This window comes from Saccopteryx leptura, chromosome 3, assembly GCF_036850995.1.
Source record: "Saccopteryx leptura isolate mSacLep1 chromosome 3, mSacLep1_pri_phased_curated, whole genome shotgun sequence".
NCBI classification, from domain to species: domain Eukaryota; kingdom Metazoa; phylum Chordata; class Mammalia; order Chiroptera; family Emballonuridae; genus Saccopteryx; species Saccopteryx leptura.
Genome location: NC_089505.1, coordinates 289803820 through 289818917, shown reverse-complemented (window position 1 = coordinate 289818917; position 15098 = coordinate 289803820). Strand labels below are relative to the sequence as shown.

Genomic DNA, 15098 nt, shown 5'->3' with positions numbered 1-15098 from the left:
GCACATGATCTGGGCTGAAAGCGAAATCCATCCTCTTTTGAAGGAAAAGCAAAAGGGTCACTATGGCAACCTGCAGTGTACTGGCCTGACTGGGCTCTGTGCCATCACCCCAAACTTGGGCCCAGGAGAGGTGCAGAGTTTAGGCAAACACCCGGGGACAGGGGGACCCCACCCACCTTGCCAGTAGAGTTTCAGAACCCAAAGAGACAGCGCTCTACCTCGGGACACACCCCTGGCCTGCTGAAACACACCTCACACTAGGATCCAGGGGCACTAGGCGACCTGAGCACCTGCAGACTCCAGGCTGGGGGAGGACACGGAAGAGATGGGCCGCCACCTTTTTGTTAGTCACAGCCTAATTGTGTGCCCAAGACACGCCCCACATGGAACCACAGCCCTCATTCAAGACAGCATGCAATTAGATAGTAAATTATGTGGTCGAGATGCTTTCTCTGTGCGGAAGGAAATTCGGGGAGGCTGGGATCAGCAAAGGCAGGAAACTCCAGGGGGCCTGGTGGGGGAGAGAGAGAACTAGGAATGCCGCAACCTCCCCGGTTTCTCAGACAGGAGTGACCAGATCTCGGGCTATCTGCACTTGCTTCTGCTTCCTGGAGGATGAGGGGAGGATGAGAAACATGGGCACAGCTATCTGCCAGTCTCTTCGGGAGGGGAGCTGCCTCACATCTATTGTTGGACCTGCTCAGATAAATTCTGATCCAAAAAGCAAAATGAGGGGTGGGAAGCCACCTCCTCACTGACCCCCTCCTTCTCTCTCCCCACACCTACCCCAAGAGGCCCTCACCCCTCCACAGCTCGCCCACCCTCTCCCTGTCACCACTGCCCTTCCCAGTAATGCATGTGTGGCGCCCACACATGCACCTGCCAGACCTGCCCCAGGCTCCGGGGGCTTCAGCTGCTTCCTCCTTCCTCACTGTGCCCATCTGCCTCCTCTCCCTACGGCTTCAGGCCTGCTCCATTCAGGGAAGGTTTCTCCAAAAGCTGCTCTCCCCTGGGTAGCTCCCCAGGCGGGAGCTGCCGGGTGTGCACGGGTCCACCTGTGAGTGAGGAGAGTGCAGGCTGGACAGGGCGGGGGGAGGGTTGCTGCACGTCCCCAGACTTCGTCCCCAGACCTCGTAGCTCCTGACCAGGAAAATCAACACAAGGAACAGCTATGTGGTCTCAGACTGATCAGGGGGGTCACAGCTGATGAGAAAGCCTTCAATGAATGCCTAGCTTCTTTGGATCAGTCTAATGGGACCACAGATATTTGCTCAATATGACAGATAAGATCAAAGGAAGTCAGGAGGGCAGAACATATGAGAGGTGGAAAGAACCTTATGACAAGTTTGCTTGAGGACACGTTGATGTTGTCACTTTGCTTTAGAAACCAGACTCTGGAGAGAAGTGTTAATTTCATACCTGTGGGAAAGGTGGCGGGGGGGGGGGGGGGTATGGGTCAAAAGGAACCCAGTAAACCCCAAAGGCCGGGACAGCTCTCACCTCCCCTCCTCCATCCACCCTGTCACTGGGCTCCAGGGGACAAAGGGAGGGGCCTCAGGGACCACCATTCAGATTCAGACTGCAGACCCTCTCAAGTTTCAGGATCCGAAAGAGACAAGTCAGGGGCGCTTGGCCCAGGAGCTCTGCGGTGAGCCAGGCTGGAAACGGTGGACGCCTATCATCTCCATCCCAAAGGAAACATTTGAATACCTGTACCAAGTCTTTTCCGGCCTCTTACTCCACCCATGTTTGGAAATGGTTCCCTAGCTCTGCTGGCCTTAGAGCCTGTCCTTTCTCAACTCAGTGACTCAGTACTGAACCTCGCAATCAATCACCTGAACAACTCTAGAAACACCTGTGCCATCCAAGTCCCTTCACTAAATTCCAGACCTCATGACTCCAGAGCAGGGGCCCAGGCAGTAGCGATGACAACAGAACTCCCACATGATTCCAATGTACAGTGAGAACCCCACCCCTACCCGCCATGTGGGTGCCGGGCTGGCAGGTGATAGAATAAATGCATCTTTGAGGAAATCTCTGTTGGGCCAGGTTTGGTTTCCCCAGAATCATCTGGAGCTTGAGTGTTCTCAAACTTTCACAAGCCCCAGAATCATCTGGGCACCTGGCTAGAAAATCAGATTTCTCAGGAATTGGCCCATCGATTCTGCCCACATGGGTTCAGAATGGGGCTGTGCCCTGTTAGTTTACTGCCTGAGTGATTGTGAAGGAGTAAGACACAAACCCACCCTTTAAAAAACACTAAAGCCTGACCTGTGGTGGCGCAGTGGATAAAGCGTCGACCTGGAAATGCTGAGGTCGCCGGTTCGAAACCCTGGGCTTGCCTGGTCAAGGCACATATGGGAGTTGGTGCTTCCAGCTCCTCCCCCCTTCTCTCTGTCTGTCTCTCCTCTCTCTCTGTCTCTCCCTCTCCTCTCTAAAATGAATAAATTAAAAAACAAACAAACACTAAAGCATCAACCTGGAATGATGAGGTCGCTGGTTCGAAACCCAGGCTTGCCCAGTCAAAGCACATCGGAGAAGTAACTATGAATTCATGCTTCTCCCCACCCCGTGCCCCCCCATCTCTCTCTCTCTCTCCTCTCTCTAAAATCAATAAATAAAAATCTTTAAAAAAGAAATAAAGCCTGACCTGTGGTGGCGCAGTGGATAAAGTGTTGACCTGGAATGCTGAGGTCACCGGTTCAAAACCCTGGGCTTGCCTGGTCAAGGCATATATGGGAGTTGATGCTTCTTGCTCCTCTCCCCTTTCTCTCTCTCTCTCTCTCTCTCTCTCTCTCTCTAAAACGCTCTCTCCTCTCTAAAATGAATAAATAAATAAATAAAATTTTAAAAAATGTATTAAAAAAAAAGAAATAAAGAAAGAAACACGGAGGTTGTTGCTCAGTGGATAGAGTATCACCCTGGCGTGCCAAGGTCTAAGGTTTGACCCCCAGTCAGGGCACATTTGAGAAGCAACCAATGAGTGCACAACTAAATGGAACTAAGTGAAACAACAAGAACACTAAATTCTGATAGGATCTTTGGTATGTATGAAACGTGTCCAACTCAATTTCGGTTTTTGTGTTTTGGGGGTATTTGCCCCACAAAGCTGCCTTTAAAACAGCATGTAGGTTCAAATATACAAGAGCTTGAACTATTTTATCCCTATTTCTGCTTAATCTATCTGAGTTGAAAGTGAAAAATTAAAAACATTTATAATGCCCACCATTCATTGACTGAAGAGGAATAGGGCAAGAGTCATGGCATCCGTGAAGGGTTATGAAAGAATGGCAAGTCAGAGAAGTGGTGAAATTCTCTCTCTCTCTCTCTCTCTCTCTCTCTCTCTCTCTCTCACACACACACACACACACACACACACGGCTGGCAGGGAGAGTGTAAACTGAGAGGTGACCAGAATGGCCACAGAGACTTGGAGACTTGACAGGGGTTAGAAAGGGCTCCACAAACACATGAAAACGTAACCAGAGAAAGGGGGGGCTTTAGTGACCTCTAATTGGTTCCAGAACTCCTTTGGAGTCCATCCTATTTGCCAGCTGCTCCTAGACTCCCCAAGTCTCTGTCCCTCCCTAACCTAGTTCAGGTAATGATACCCCCCCCCTCCACTCCCTAAGTACCAGGCAGGTCTCTCCTGCCCTCTAACCAGAGACAGTTCTATCAATTCTGTCAAGCCTGACTCCCATCACCTGGACCCTTAGAACCAAATGTAACGCCCTGCCAACTGGTCCTGATTCTAAACTTCCCTTCTCTTGGCCTCACCATGCTGCCAGTTGTCTTCCTAACATGCACACCTATGCTCTCACAGTCCAGCTCTCTGCTGTATGCTGAAGCCTGAATTTCTAACAAGAAGGCCTTTAACAATCTAACCATCTTCCTTTGTAGTTTTATCTCTTTTTAATACTTCCTCTCCAATTCCCACAGTCTAGTTACCAGATCTCTTGCTGTTAAACAACCCAGAAGCTTTATGCTTCCTTCTCTTTGTCCTCAGTGGTTCCTTTCCCTGAAATGTCATCCTTATTTATAAGTATTGGAACTCTCAAAGGATACCTCCTCCAGGAAGCTCTCTGGGAGTTCCCCAGAAGTTCTCTGGCCCTCCTTTGGGCTTACCAGACTCGGTGTCAGAAGCACAGAATGAGCCCCATGCTCCACCTGACAGTGGGGCTCACAGTGAACATTCTGCCCCTCCCCCACTTGGCAATATGAGCCTCTAGGACAGTGTCCGGCTGTCTCCTCCCACACCAGCCCAGTGCCGTGTGTATTTAGTAAGTACTGAAGTTAAGTCTGTTCACCCCTTCATCTAGTATATTGGCTTCTCTATAGTCACAGAGTCCAGCCTACCACCCAACGTTTGAATATCCCAGAGGCCTACTTGACAAATGGTCTGGTTTTTAAAGCAAAGCAGAGAAAATATCACCATTATATCATTGCCATTGTCTACCTTCTAGACAGTGCTATGAGAATGCTTCTAAAAGATGAACTAAATATGCAAGAAATCCTGAGGCGCTCCAGACTCCAAACTCCTAGAGGATTTCTTGGATAGCCTACCTTAGGGCTCCCTTCAATGCCCTTCCCCATGGTACCGGTCAGACAAACTCCTGTTTCGGTGGAGGGCCTGCATGCTGCCCCTTTATCAGCAAACTTCCTAGTGTCCTGGGCAGGGTTAGTCAGTTGCTCCAATGGCCCCATTCCTCATATTTCTATAATAGCCCATAGCAGGTTTCAGCAGCATTTTTTTTTTTTTCCTGAAGCTGGAAATGGGGGGAGAGAGTCAGACAGACTCCCGCATGCGCCCGACCGGGATCCACCCGGCACGCCCACCAGGGGGCGACGCTCTGCCCACCAGGGAGCGATGCTCTGCCGCGACCAGAGCCACTCTAGCGCCTGGGGCAGACTCCAAGGAGCCATCCCCAGTGCCCAGGCCATCCTTGCTCCAATGGAGCCTTGGCTGCGGGAGGGGAAGAGAGAGACAGAGGAAGGAGGGGGAGGGGTGGAGAAGCAAATGGGTGCTTCTCCTATGTGCCCTGGCCGGGAATCGAACCCGGGTCCCCCGCACGCCAGGCCGACGCTCTACCGCTGAGCCAACTGGCCAGGGCCTCAGCAGCATAATTTATTCACAGCAAGCCTACCTCTCCCAGGGGAGGGTAGCACCCCAGCGTGGGATTCCCACTTCCCTTTATATTTGTTTCCTTAGTGTCTAGAAAATGTTAGAACACAGTAAATACCCAGACACTTCTGGTGTTATCTTCAAGTCTGAGCACACAGTACTTGCTCAGTTAGGGTTCAGAATTCTTTGAGCCTGACCTGTGGTGGCACAGTGAATAAAGGGTTGACGTGGAACGCTGAGGTCGCCGGTTCAAACCCCGGGCTTGTCCAGTCAAGGCCCTTACGGAAGGCTTCCTGCTCCCCCGCCCCTTCTCTCTCTCCTTTTCCTCTCTCTAAAATCAATAAAATAAAATCTTTAAAAACAAAAAAGAGCTCTTTGAAATAATGAACAAATGACTATGTAATTAATGAAAACTAGCAGTAAAGAGCAGATATAGGCAGATCCTTGGTGACCCAGGCCAGAAGCAAGGGCTGTGAAGTCGCGAGCTAAGGAGATGCGCAGGAAGCTGTTCATAGCAGAGGGTGGGAGCACTCTGCAGTGTCACATTCTTAGTGATGAATTCAAGGCTCTCCCTCATGCCTAGACCTAGTGGCTAAAGACACTGATCTAAGCAAAAAACAACAGAGGAGGAAACAGGGACAGGAGCAAAAAAGAAACAAATGCTAGACTCCAGCACCAAACATGCGAATTTTATAAAAGTTTTTTTTAGAAGAATCCTTCGAAGGATGCTTTAGGTATGTGCCTCTAGAAGAGGCATTTATGTGAGGTCTGAGAATACATGCAAATATTTAATTCAGAATCTATAGACAAGGCATTAAAAGAGATAAAGGGAGCTAAAGATCATTATTCCAGTCCTCCTTACCCCAAATTATGAAATTTTAGAATCCCTGGGGTCTTCTAATCTATTTCTGTCACATTACTAATGAGAAACTAAAGTCCAGAGAGGAGAATGCTTTCCTTGAATAGATCAGTGACAGAAGCTGAGACCAGAACCCAGGCCTCCTGAATCTCACTCCAACACTTTTAATCCAATCTCACAACATCAGACATATAATCATGAGAAAACAGCAATTCAAGAGCAAGAGCTCGGGACCAAATAAATGGAACAGGGAGATCATCCAGAGTTTTTAAGGACCTAAACCTGGCACAGATGGAGCAGCCTAAACACCTGTGGGCCAAGGAGGCGGAGGTGGGGAGTGGAGGGCCCGGCAGGAGGGCTGGGCTGCTCCAGCCACTCTTCCAACGCACGTTTCAGTTTCTGGAGAAGCCAAGACTGAGAACGGGAGACTCAGTTCTAGTTGAGTCATGTGGGTGCAAAACAGAAGTAGCAGGAGATGTGGCGTCCAGTTCTGCCCACTGACTTCTCCACAAAAATAACCATGTGGCTCTTACCTTCTACCTAGGGGAACCTTAGTTTTCTAATACTAAAATAAAAATAAAGATTGTTCCTATAGTAATTCCGAATCATATATTTGTCAAATGACAAGAACTATACAGTTTTTTAATTTAATTTTTAAAAATTTTTATTTATTTATTTTAGTGAGGAGAGAAAAAGAGAAAGAAAAAGAAGAGGGGAGGAGCAGGAAACATCAACTCCTATAGGCGCCTTGACTGGACAAGCCTGGGGTTTCGTACCGGCGACCTTCAGCATTCGGGTCAACGCTTTATCCACTGCACCACCACAGGTCAGACAAGAACTATACAATTTAATAATGTGTTTGATGACCTTTATTCAAGGGAGAACAATCCATGGATTAGGGGAGTACAGTGCCTCACCAGCAGAGGAACATTCTTCCCAAGGGATTCTGGGCAAGAGTGAATTCACAGAGTGTTAGAAAAGGCAATGCGGAAATAGGGCAGGATCAGCTAGGAAGTTGGGGATTTCCTTGTAAAGCCAGAAGGTCTTATTTTCCCGAGTAAGGTAAGCTGGCTAAGGCTGAGCTGGAGGACTCTGATTGGTGTATGTTAGGTTTCTTTGACAGATGTTTCCCATAAGTGCAGGCTGACTTGGTTTTAGCTTTGTGACATGGGCCAGGCCATTGGGGTGGCCTCCATTTCATGGCTCCCGAAATATGAATTAACATTTTATAGTTTAGGATTAGGGTAAAAGTAGTACTCTTGGCACAATGCCTGGTATGCAGTTGGTGCTCAGTCAAGTCCTTCCCCTTTGGCCTAGTTCAGGCTTTGCTGTGGCCAGCTGCCGGATCCTGGGTGAGTTACTACCACCCTCTCTACCACGTGCTTTCTCACCACCAAAAAATGGGGATTGGGCCTGACCTGTGGTGGCGCAGTGGATAGAGCGTCGGCCTGGAATGCTGAGGTCACCGGTTCAATACCCTGCACTTGCGTGGTCTAAGGCACATATGGGAGTTGAAGCTTCCTGCTCCTTCCCCTTCTCTCTCTCCCTCTCCCTCTCCCTCTCTCTCTCTCTTTCTCTCTCTCCTCTCAAAATGAATAAAAAAAAAATGGGGATTGTTCTAAGAGCTTCTCTCTCTTAGATGAAGTGATCACTCCAGTGTGCAAACAGCCCATCCACTTAAGAGACAATGAGGCACCTCCCTGATGTCAATTTCACAGCCTATCCCAAAGACCGGCAGCCGTAGAAGTCACTGCTGATCACAGGCTGTCACAAGAGTACCTTTACAACATGTTTGGCCTTAAAAAAAAAGTGTTTGGCCTTTTGGCAAAGTATATAGTCATGCCTGTTCCAAATGGTAGCACCTCTTAGAAGGCTGGTATTATTTTTGAGGCCATGCTGCAAACGTTCAGGTTTTCATTCGTGTAGATATGGGAAAGAAGTGAGGAGTGTGCTGGTCAGAACGCCCTGAAGCTGCTACTTTACACATTTTGCTGATACTTTGGTTTTAGTCCTTAATGGTCTACTTTGTGTTGCCATGGCTCAGGTCTCCTATACTGCAGCCCAGGAGATCACACTTAACTCATCTATCCCAAAGCCCCCAGCACAATGCCCCCTACTTAGTAGGTGTGTAGTGACGGCTTATTAAGTGGATTACAGCGCAGCAGGAGGTGACCCCCTGGACACTCACAGGCTGTTCCTCCCAGGGCAGACAGGAAGCACAGTCTGTTTGAGGCTGTGGAGTTAAAAAGCAAGAGGAAGCAACATTTGCTCAGCTCACAGAAGCAGCAGCAGCAGTGCAAATGGCCAACCTCACTTATTATTTGGGAAATGCCAATTAAAATCATAACAGATACCATTTTCCCACCCCTTGGATTAGCAAAATATTGATGTTGGCAAAGGTGGGAGTCTTCTCATACCCTGTTTATAGGAGCCCAAACTGGTGCTGCCCTTTTTGGAGGGCAATTTGGCAGATTTTATAAAATGCAAAATACACATTCCCTCGACCCAGCATTTCCCTCCAGAGAAACACAGATGCACAAAGAGGCATGACCAAGGATGTTTACTGTTGCAATGCTTATGCAGTAAAACACTGTAAACAACACCCATGCCCAAGAAGAGAATGGCTAAATAAAAGCATGGTAATCCATATGGTGGAACAGAACAGTAATTACGTGGCTAGGTTGCTCAGACTTATTGTCAGTGAAAAACCGAGCTGTAAGACGAAACTATGGTGTGGTTCCACTTATATAAAAAGGGAAAACAAAAAACGACTATGAAGCAAAATTATATATTTACACATAAATATAGATTGTTAGAAAAAAATCAGGTCATACAGACACCAAACTGAGAGCATCAGGTACCTCTGATGGAAGAATTAAAATGGGGGAGGAGGGGTTTTTATAATAAGAATGTATCTCTGTAAAACTTACATACATTGTTTTAAAAAATGATGGGTGGGGGTGATAGAGCTGCTCTTATATGCTAGTCCTGTGCTAGGAGCTTTAAATGTTATGCATTGCCTTACTAACCCACACAACCCTGAGATTATTCATTCAGCAGATCTTTTCCTAGTCCCTCTGAAGGCCAGCCCTTGGGCCAGAGGGGTTCAGAAAGCCCGCACAAAACAAGCTGCTGCTCTGCGAGGCTAGGGGTGGAAAGCAAACTCGTGAGTGCTGCTCTCATGGAGGTAGGACACGCCTGGGATAGCAGAATACAGTCAATTGTAGCCATAGTGGGAGGACCTCAGTTCGGCAAGGTGAAGTGAGGCAAGGTGAAGTGACGCCTAAGGTCTCACAGCTGAAAAGAGATGAGTCAGCTCAGGAACTCACCTCCAAAGGCACCCTTCCCTTCAGGAATGTGAAGTATTACTACCTGCTGGGCAGCCTGCAGGGAGGGAAGGGAAAGTTAGGTCTGAGCGCTGGGGGCAGGGGCGGCGGGGTGGGGTGGGGGAACGACTGATTTTTGGACCACAGATTATCTGTTATCGTCACTAAACATGTATTAAGCATCTATTAAGCGTAAGGCTGCATGAGTTCCTCCGTTCAGGTTGGGAGCCAGGAAAGGGACCAGAGCCCAGATCAGCAGGACATGGTATCCCTGCCTTGAAGTAACAGGGTTGAATGAAGGGGCCACTGAGAGAGCCATAGCATTACTGGGCTATGGCTGAGCCCTAAAACGGTAAGTAGACAAAAGGAGTCCACAGCCCCTCCCTCTGGCTGGATGGCTGTTCCAGCTGCTTGGCTAGGCCTCCACATGGCTCTGCCTGGCAGCACTGAGACCAGTGAAGCAATGCAAGTGAGAAGCCCTTCCTAAACCAAAGCACTCCCTGGGTCCTTTTGTTCTGATAATTAGTAGAGAGGATCCCAGGATTTGCCTTCCTTAGCAAGGAGGAACTGCTTCCCCGCTGCCCTCCCCACGCCCGCTGGTTCTCCCAGGTCAGGGAAGGCTCTCCGCTCCAGCACAGCACAGGCCCAGTGCAAAGAGCAGCAGCCGGGGGCTGAGAAGAGTTCTGTGGGAGCCGGCCCACACAGCTCCCCGGCCCCATGCTGTTCTCCCGGTACACCTGCCAGCACCCCTGGAAACCAAGGGCTTGGGCCCTCAGGTAGAAATCCAAGGGCCGAGCTCCCTGAGAAAGGGTCCCACATTCTCAACTACTTAGCAACCAACAGGTATTCATTGAACCTATTCTCCCTGCCCCAAACCAGGTTGGGTACAACGGGAGAAGACATGATGAACACATAAAAAATAGAGAAAAAATACTCTGTGAAACTGAGTGATAAACTCAACAGTATTATCAGTAAGGACTACAGGGGTGCAGACAAGGGAAGAGGTCAGAGTAGACTAGGAAATCTGGAGGGCATCCTGGAGGAAGCAGCAGCTCTTGGACTCAACCCTGAAGAATGGATAGGGAAAAGCACAGCACGAAGAAAGGCAAGGATGATGGAAGGAGCATGATGAGCATAAAGGGGAGCCAGGTCCCTCATATCAGAGAATGGTAGTGAAGAGGGTGGGGCAACTGTGGAGATGACAGTGAGGGCTGAAGCCAGGAAAGCAGCCAGAGGGTTTCTGACAAGATAAAGGAGAAAACAGGGAGCCACTGTACTTTCTACAGCAGGGCCTGCTCATGATTTAAGCAGTTTAATCCTTAAAAAGCTTAGTAAGGGGGTGCAGAAAATAGGAGCTAGGACAGACAAAAGACACCAGCTTCCCAGCCTCAGCAAGAATTCCCACTTCAGCCTCAGGGAAGGAAGAAATGCCCCATTTTCTTCATCCACTTATTTTAAATTTCATTCATTTTGTCATATTCTGTGTTTTCTTAAACTTTCTGTGTGTATGTGTGTGTGGCGGGGGGAGGAGGGGAAAGGCAGCCTGGGAGGCAGGTAATCTTGGATGGACAAAAAATAAAGACTAGCCCTCACTTAATAACTGTGGCCTTACTGACAAGGGTGGTCATTGGGAAGGAAAATTAATCAGAGGAGGATGTTTCAGGAGAAGGCCCTACCGGGAAGGGGCAGGTATAGACTCGAGTCTGGCTGCAGCCCCACCCACCTTGTCCCCAGCCACCTTCCTGCTGCCCTTGGCCCCTATTCCCTGCGTCCCACCACCACAAACTTCCATTCCTGAAGAGGCCACGCTGTCCTGTCTCTCAAAACCTTCGCACATGCTCTGCACCTTTTCCTGCAATGCCCTTCCCCTCCTTCCCTAAATTCCAGTTCATCCCTTAAGAGCCAAAAGCCACCTCCTACTGATGTACTGATGTCCCCTGGCAAAAGAAGTCTAAGTCCCTCGGGGCGATGCTCTTCCCAAGGTGCCCGGAACCCTCATCCTATCATGTGCCGACTGAGAGTCCCCTCTGGTCGTCCCAGTATCTTGGGCGGCACTCAGATCTGGAGGGCTCTGTAACAGTGCCTGCAGGAACTTTTAAAGAGCAGGTGTCTCATTGTGACCTTGGGAAATGCTGAATGGACCTTCAAGTGACACTGCCTGAAAAACAGCTGGAGGGAACATATTCTGGGGGGGAGGCGGGCAAATAGGATTTCTGAGAGCAGAGAAGTGGTCAGTGGCTGAAGGCAGGCAGAGGTTGGGGGCAGAGATCTGGGGACGCCACAGCTGAGGAACAAAGGAGGATGCGGGGGAGGTGCAGTGGGGAAATGGGAAAGACTCGCAGGTACAGGGACAGGAAGGCCTCGAGGCAATTTCAGAAGAAAAGGCCAAATGCCAGAGAACCACTGGCAACTGGGAAGGATTTCTTTACCTGTGGTAAGCCACCCAGAGAACAGGCCTCGTGGCAACAGTTCCTACGCTTTAGTTTGAGGGATGCTTGGAAATCTTGAGAGCTGCCTGCGTTTCCTTAACATTCTTGCAGCTAGCCTGCCCCTAGACCCCTGGCAGCGCTCCATAGGAGTAAGTGTGGTCTTCCAGATCAGGCCCCACGAGGCACTGGGAATCCTGAATTCAAATCCCATTCCAGCCTGTTCCCTGTGTGCTGCGTGAGCTTGTGGACAGCATGCTGCACCCTGGACCCCTGGCCTAAAAACGAGGGGGTCATCAGTTCTAATGTTTGTACTGTTAAGTCATGAATGTTTACAGACATCTTCAGTTACATCATGTGGATAGGAACAATTTTACTAGCAGAGTTATGTTTTGTTTCTAGATCTCTACATCTCATGTCGCACATATCTAAAATACTTTAAATTAAATCAACTCCTAAAGATTTTCTGTTAATACGCATTGGTTACCTATATTGGTTGGGGGTGGGGAAGCACATGCCAAAAGTTTCAGGTTTTCTAGAAAAGCTTTTGATGATTGTTGAAGCTGGGTGATAGGCTCATGGGGGCTCATTATACTGCTCTCTCTACCTCCATGGGAGTTAGAAAAGGTTCATGATCAACCCGCCTTTTAAAATTTTAGTACAAAACTTAAAATTGAGAAAATGTATTATCTAATTTTTCCAGCAAGTTGAGGAAAGATCCTCCCCCTTTTTTACCCCAGATTTTATTTATTAATTTTTAGAGAGAGAAAGAGAAGGGGGGAGGAGCAGGAAGCATCAAATCCCTTATGTGCCTTGACAGGGCAAGCCCAGGGTTTTGAACTGGCGAGCTCAGTGTTCCAGGCCGAGGCTTTATCCACTGCACCGCCACAGGTCAGGCCAAGGTTCCCCTTCTTTATTGCAACTGAGGGCAAGCCTTCATCCTGCTTCAAGGGAGCACAGTTTGAGGATTACAGAATTTTTAGAAGCTTTTGAAGGTCTAAAAGTCATTCTTGTCTAAGCTTCTGGCCCCAAGGCTAAGGGTGGGCAGAAACAGCACCGTGCATCATAAGGAATTGAAAAGCAAAGCCCCTCCCATGGTTCCAGGGAGCCTGGAGGAGAGCAACTGACCAGAAAGGGAGAACAGCCCTAGTTTCCAACTTCCATCCCAAAGATCACACTTAATGCTAAGGTCAAGTCCCTCTATTCTCCTAGACCTAGACTGGCTGCCCTTTCTAGGCAGGAGACCTGGAAACAATCAAATCGCCCAGTCCCACCATGTTTTGAACTTTCTCTAGCACACCCTCCAACAATGTCCTGACGATGCCGCCTTCCTTTGAAGCCTAGGGAGAGCAGGTGAGAGTGAGGTGAAATGCCCCAGGCTGTGGCAGTTCACTTCCCTCTTCCTGCTGTCTGAGTCAACAGGCCTTCTCTCTGCTAATCAAACACACCAGAGAGCAGCCCGCCACTGTGCTGGGTGGACTGGTCTTCCCATGGTCTTCCCTTCTCCACTGCCTCCCCTCTTCTAGCTGCGGAAACCCCACCCACTCATGACCCCCCACCGGAGCTTCTCTGAGAAAAGTCACCAGCTACCAACGGTTTGCAGGTGCAATGGGCATATTTCAACAAATTCCACCGGGCTGGGTGGGTGCTCTCCCTGGAAAACCTTCTTGAGACCCTCTCTTCCCTTGACTTCCTCCCAGGCCCCTGCTCAGTCCCCATGACCAGCTACTCCTCCTCTCTATGAGGCCATAAATGGAGGAGTTTCTGTGGCTGCAATCCTGGAACTTGGTTTCTGCGCACGCACACACAAGCCCCCGGGGAGCTCATCAGTTTTCACAGACTTAAACATCAGGTTCTGCTCTTGACTCCCTTCCCACCTTTGTGTCTGCGGCCAGGGCCTCCCTCCACCCAGGCTCCAGACACCTCAGCATCTCAACTGGAACTCTTGATTCCAAAACCTTCCCCATCCAAGGACAGGACCCAACCATCACCAGCATTCAGGCCAGACCCCTGGGGTTGACCTTGAGTCCTTCTGTTCCTTTCCCTGCACCCCTGCCATCCATCAGCTAGAATCATCACCCTACCGAGTTGATCTCCAACATCCATCCTGGATCTGTCCTCTGTCTCCACTGCTGCCCCTTTAATCCACTTCAAATCACTTCTCTGCATAGGAACCTTCAAGGGCATCCCAGTGTACTCAGAATTAAACCAGCTTCTGGCAGACACCTGCAAGGCCCTGTATGATTGGACCCCTGCTATCTCCCAGCCTTTCTTCCTCGCTCATTTCACTCTGGACATCCTGGTCTTTCATTCAGCCAAACAGGTCAAGGCCTTGCTATTTCCTCTACCTAGAACATTCTCTCTCACTTCATTCCTCACACTTCCATTCCTTTAGGTCTCAACTTAAATGTCACTTCCTCCAAGAAGCCCCAGCTACCACCCAGCCAGAGCAGGCAGGCCTCTGTAATCCTCTGATTCAGCCCACTTACTTGATTTCTGTCTGTCTCCCCCACAGAATGTCAACTCCATGAAGGCAGAGATTATACACACACAGAGCCTACCTAGTACGCTGCCTGATACACAGTACGTGTTCAATAAACATTTGTTGAAAGAACAAAGGAACCAGTCACTGCCTAGGGATTAAGCAGTTCCCTGAAAGTATGAGAGGTTAACCTGAGGGGGAAACTGAGGCTCAGCCAGGGCCTGACAGTAGCCTTTGCAGGAGGCTGAAGCTAACATCTGGTTTTCCAATACCGTGGGACCGGCTGGGGCCCAGGCCAAAAGGCACCTCACCTCCCTCTTCCAGCGTGCCAGCCACTCGTCCCGCTTGCGCTTGCTGATGTAGTAGGGGTCCCCCGCCTGGAAGGTGAGCCGCGGCATGGGCCGCTGGCGGAGGCTGGACTCCCAGCCTAAGCCACCCCGAAGCCGGCCCCGGGAGCCCTAGGACAGAGAAACAACAGAGAGACAGACTCACATTAAGATGGGCACTGACAGCCCCACTACCGGTCCGTTCCTCATGGAGGGGAAACTGAGGAGGCACTCACTTCGAACAGGACACAGGAGCTCTGACTCCTGGCCAGAGATGTCAAGCATACAAGTACTGGGCACGCCCCTGTCTGGGCTGGAGAAGTGAGGGATCGGGGTGGGGGACACATGGACGTAAAGCAGGAGGAGAGGTGCTTGGTCTCAGGGGGGGACTAGATGGCTGCCTTGAGGGACTTGTAAGCTCCACACCCACTTCCTCTCCTCCTCACAGAGGGATGTGTAAAGAAGGGGACAGAGGCACATAAGGCTCCCCTCACACACACACACCACAGCTGGTCAGAGCAGTGGCCTTCGTTTCCTAGAATCAGGACCCACAGAGC

General features: G+C 49.7%; 1 protein-coding gene across 11 annotated transcripts in view; it reads right to left on the bottom strand.

The window, feature by feature from the left end:
- Positions 1-15098, bottom strand: part of DNMT3A (DNA methyltransferase 3 alpha) — a 136738-nt gene that overhangs the window by 31053 nt on the left and 90587 nt on the right. For all 11 annotated transcript variants that reach the window (XM_066378714.1, XM_066378724.1, XM_066378718.1 and 8 more), the window contains one exon: positions 14527-14673. In XM_066378714.1, coding sequence (XP_066234811.1) covers positions 14527-14673 — 147 coding nt within the window. The remainder of the gene's footprint in view (positions 1-14526; positions 14674-15098) is intronic.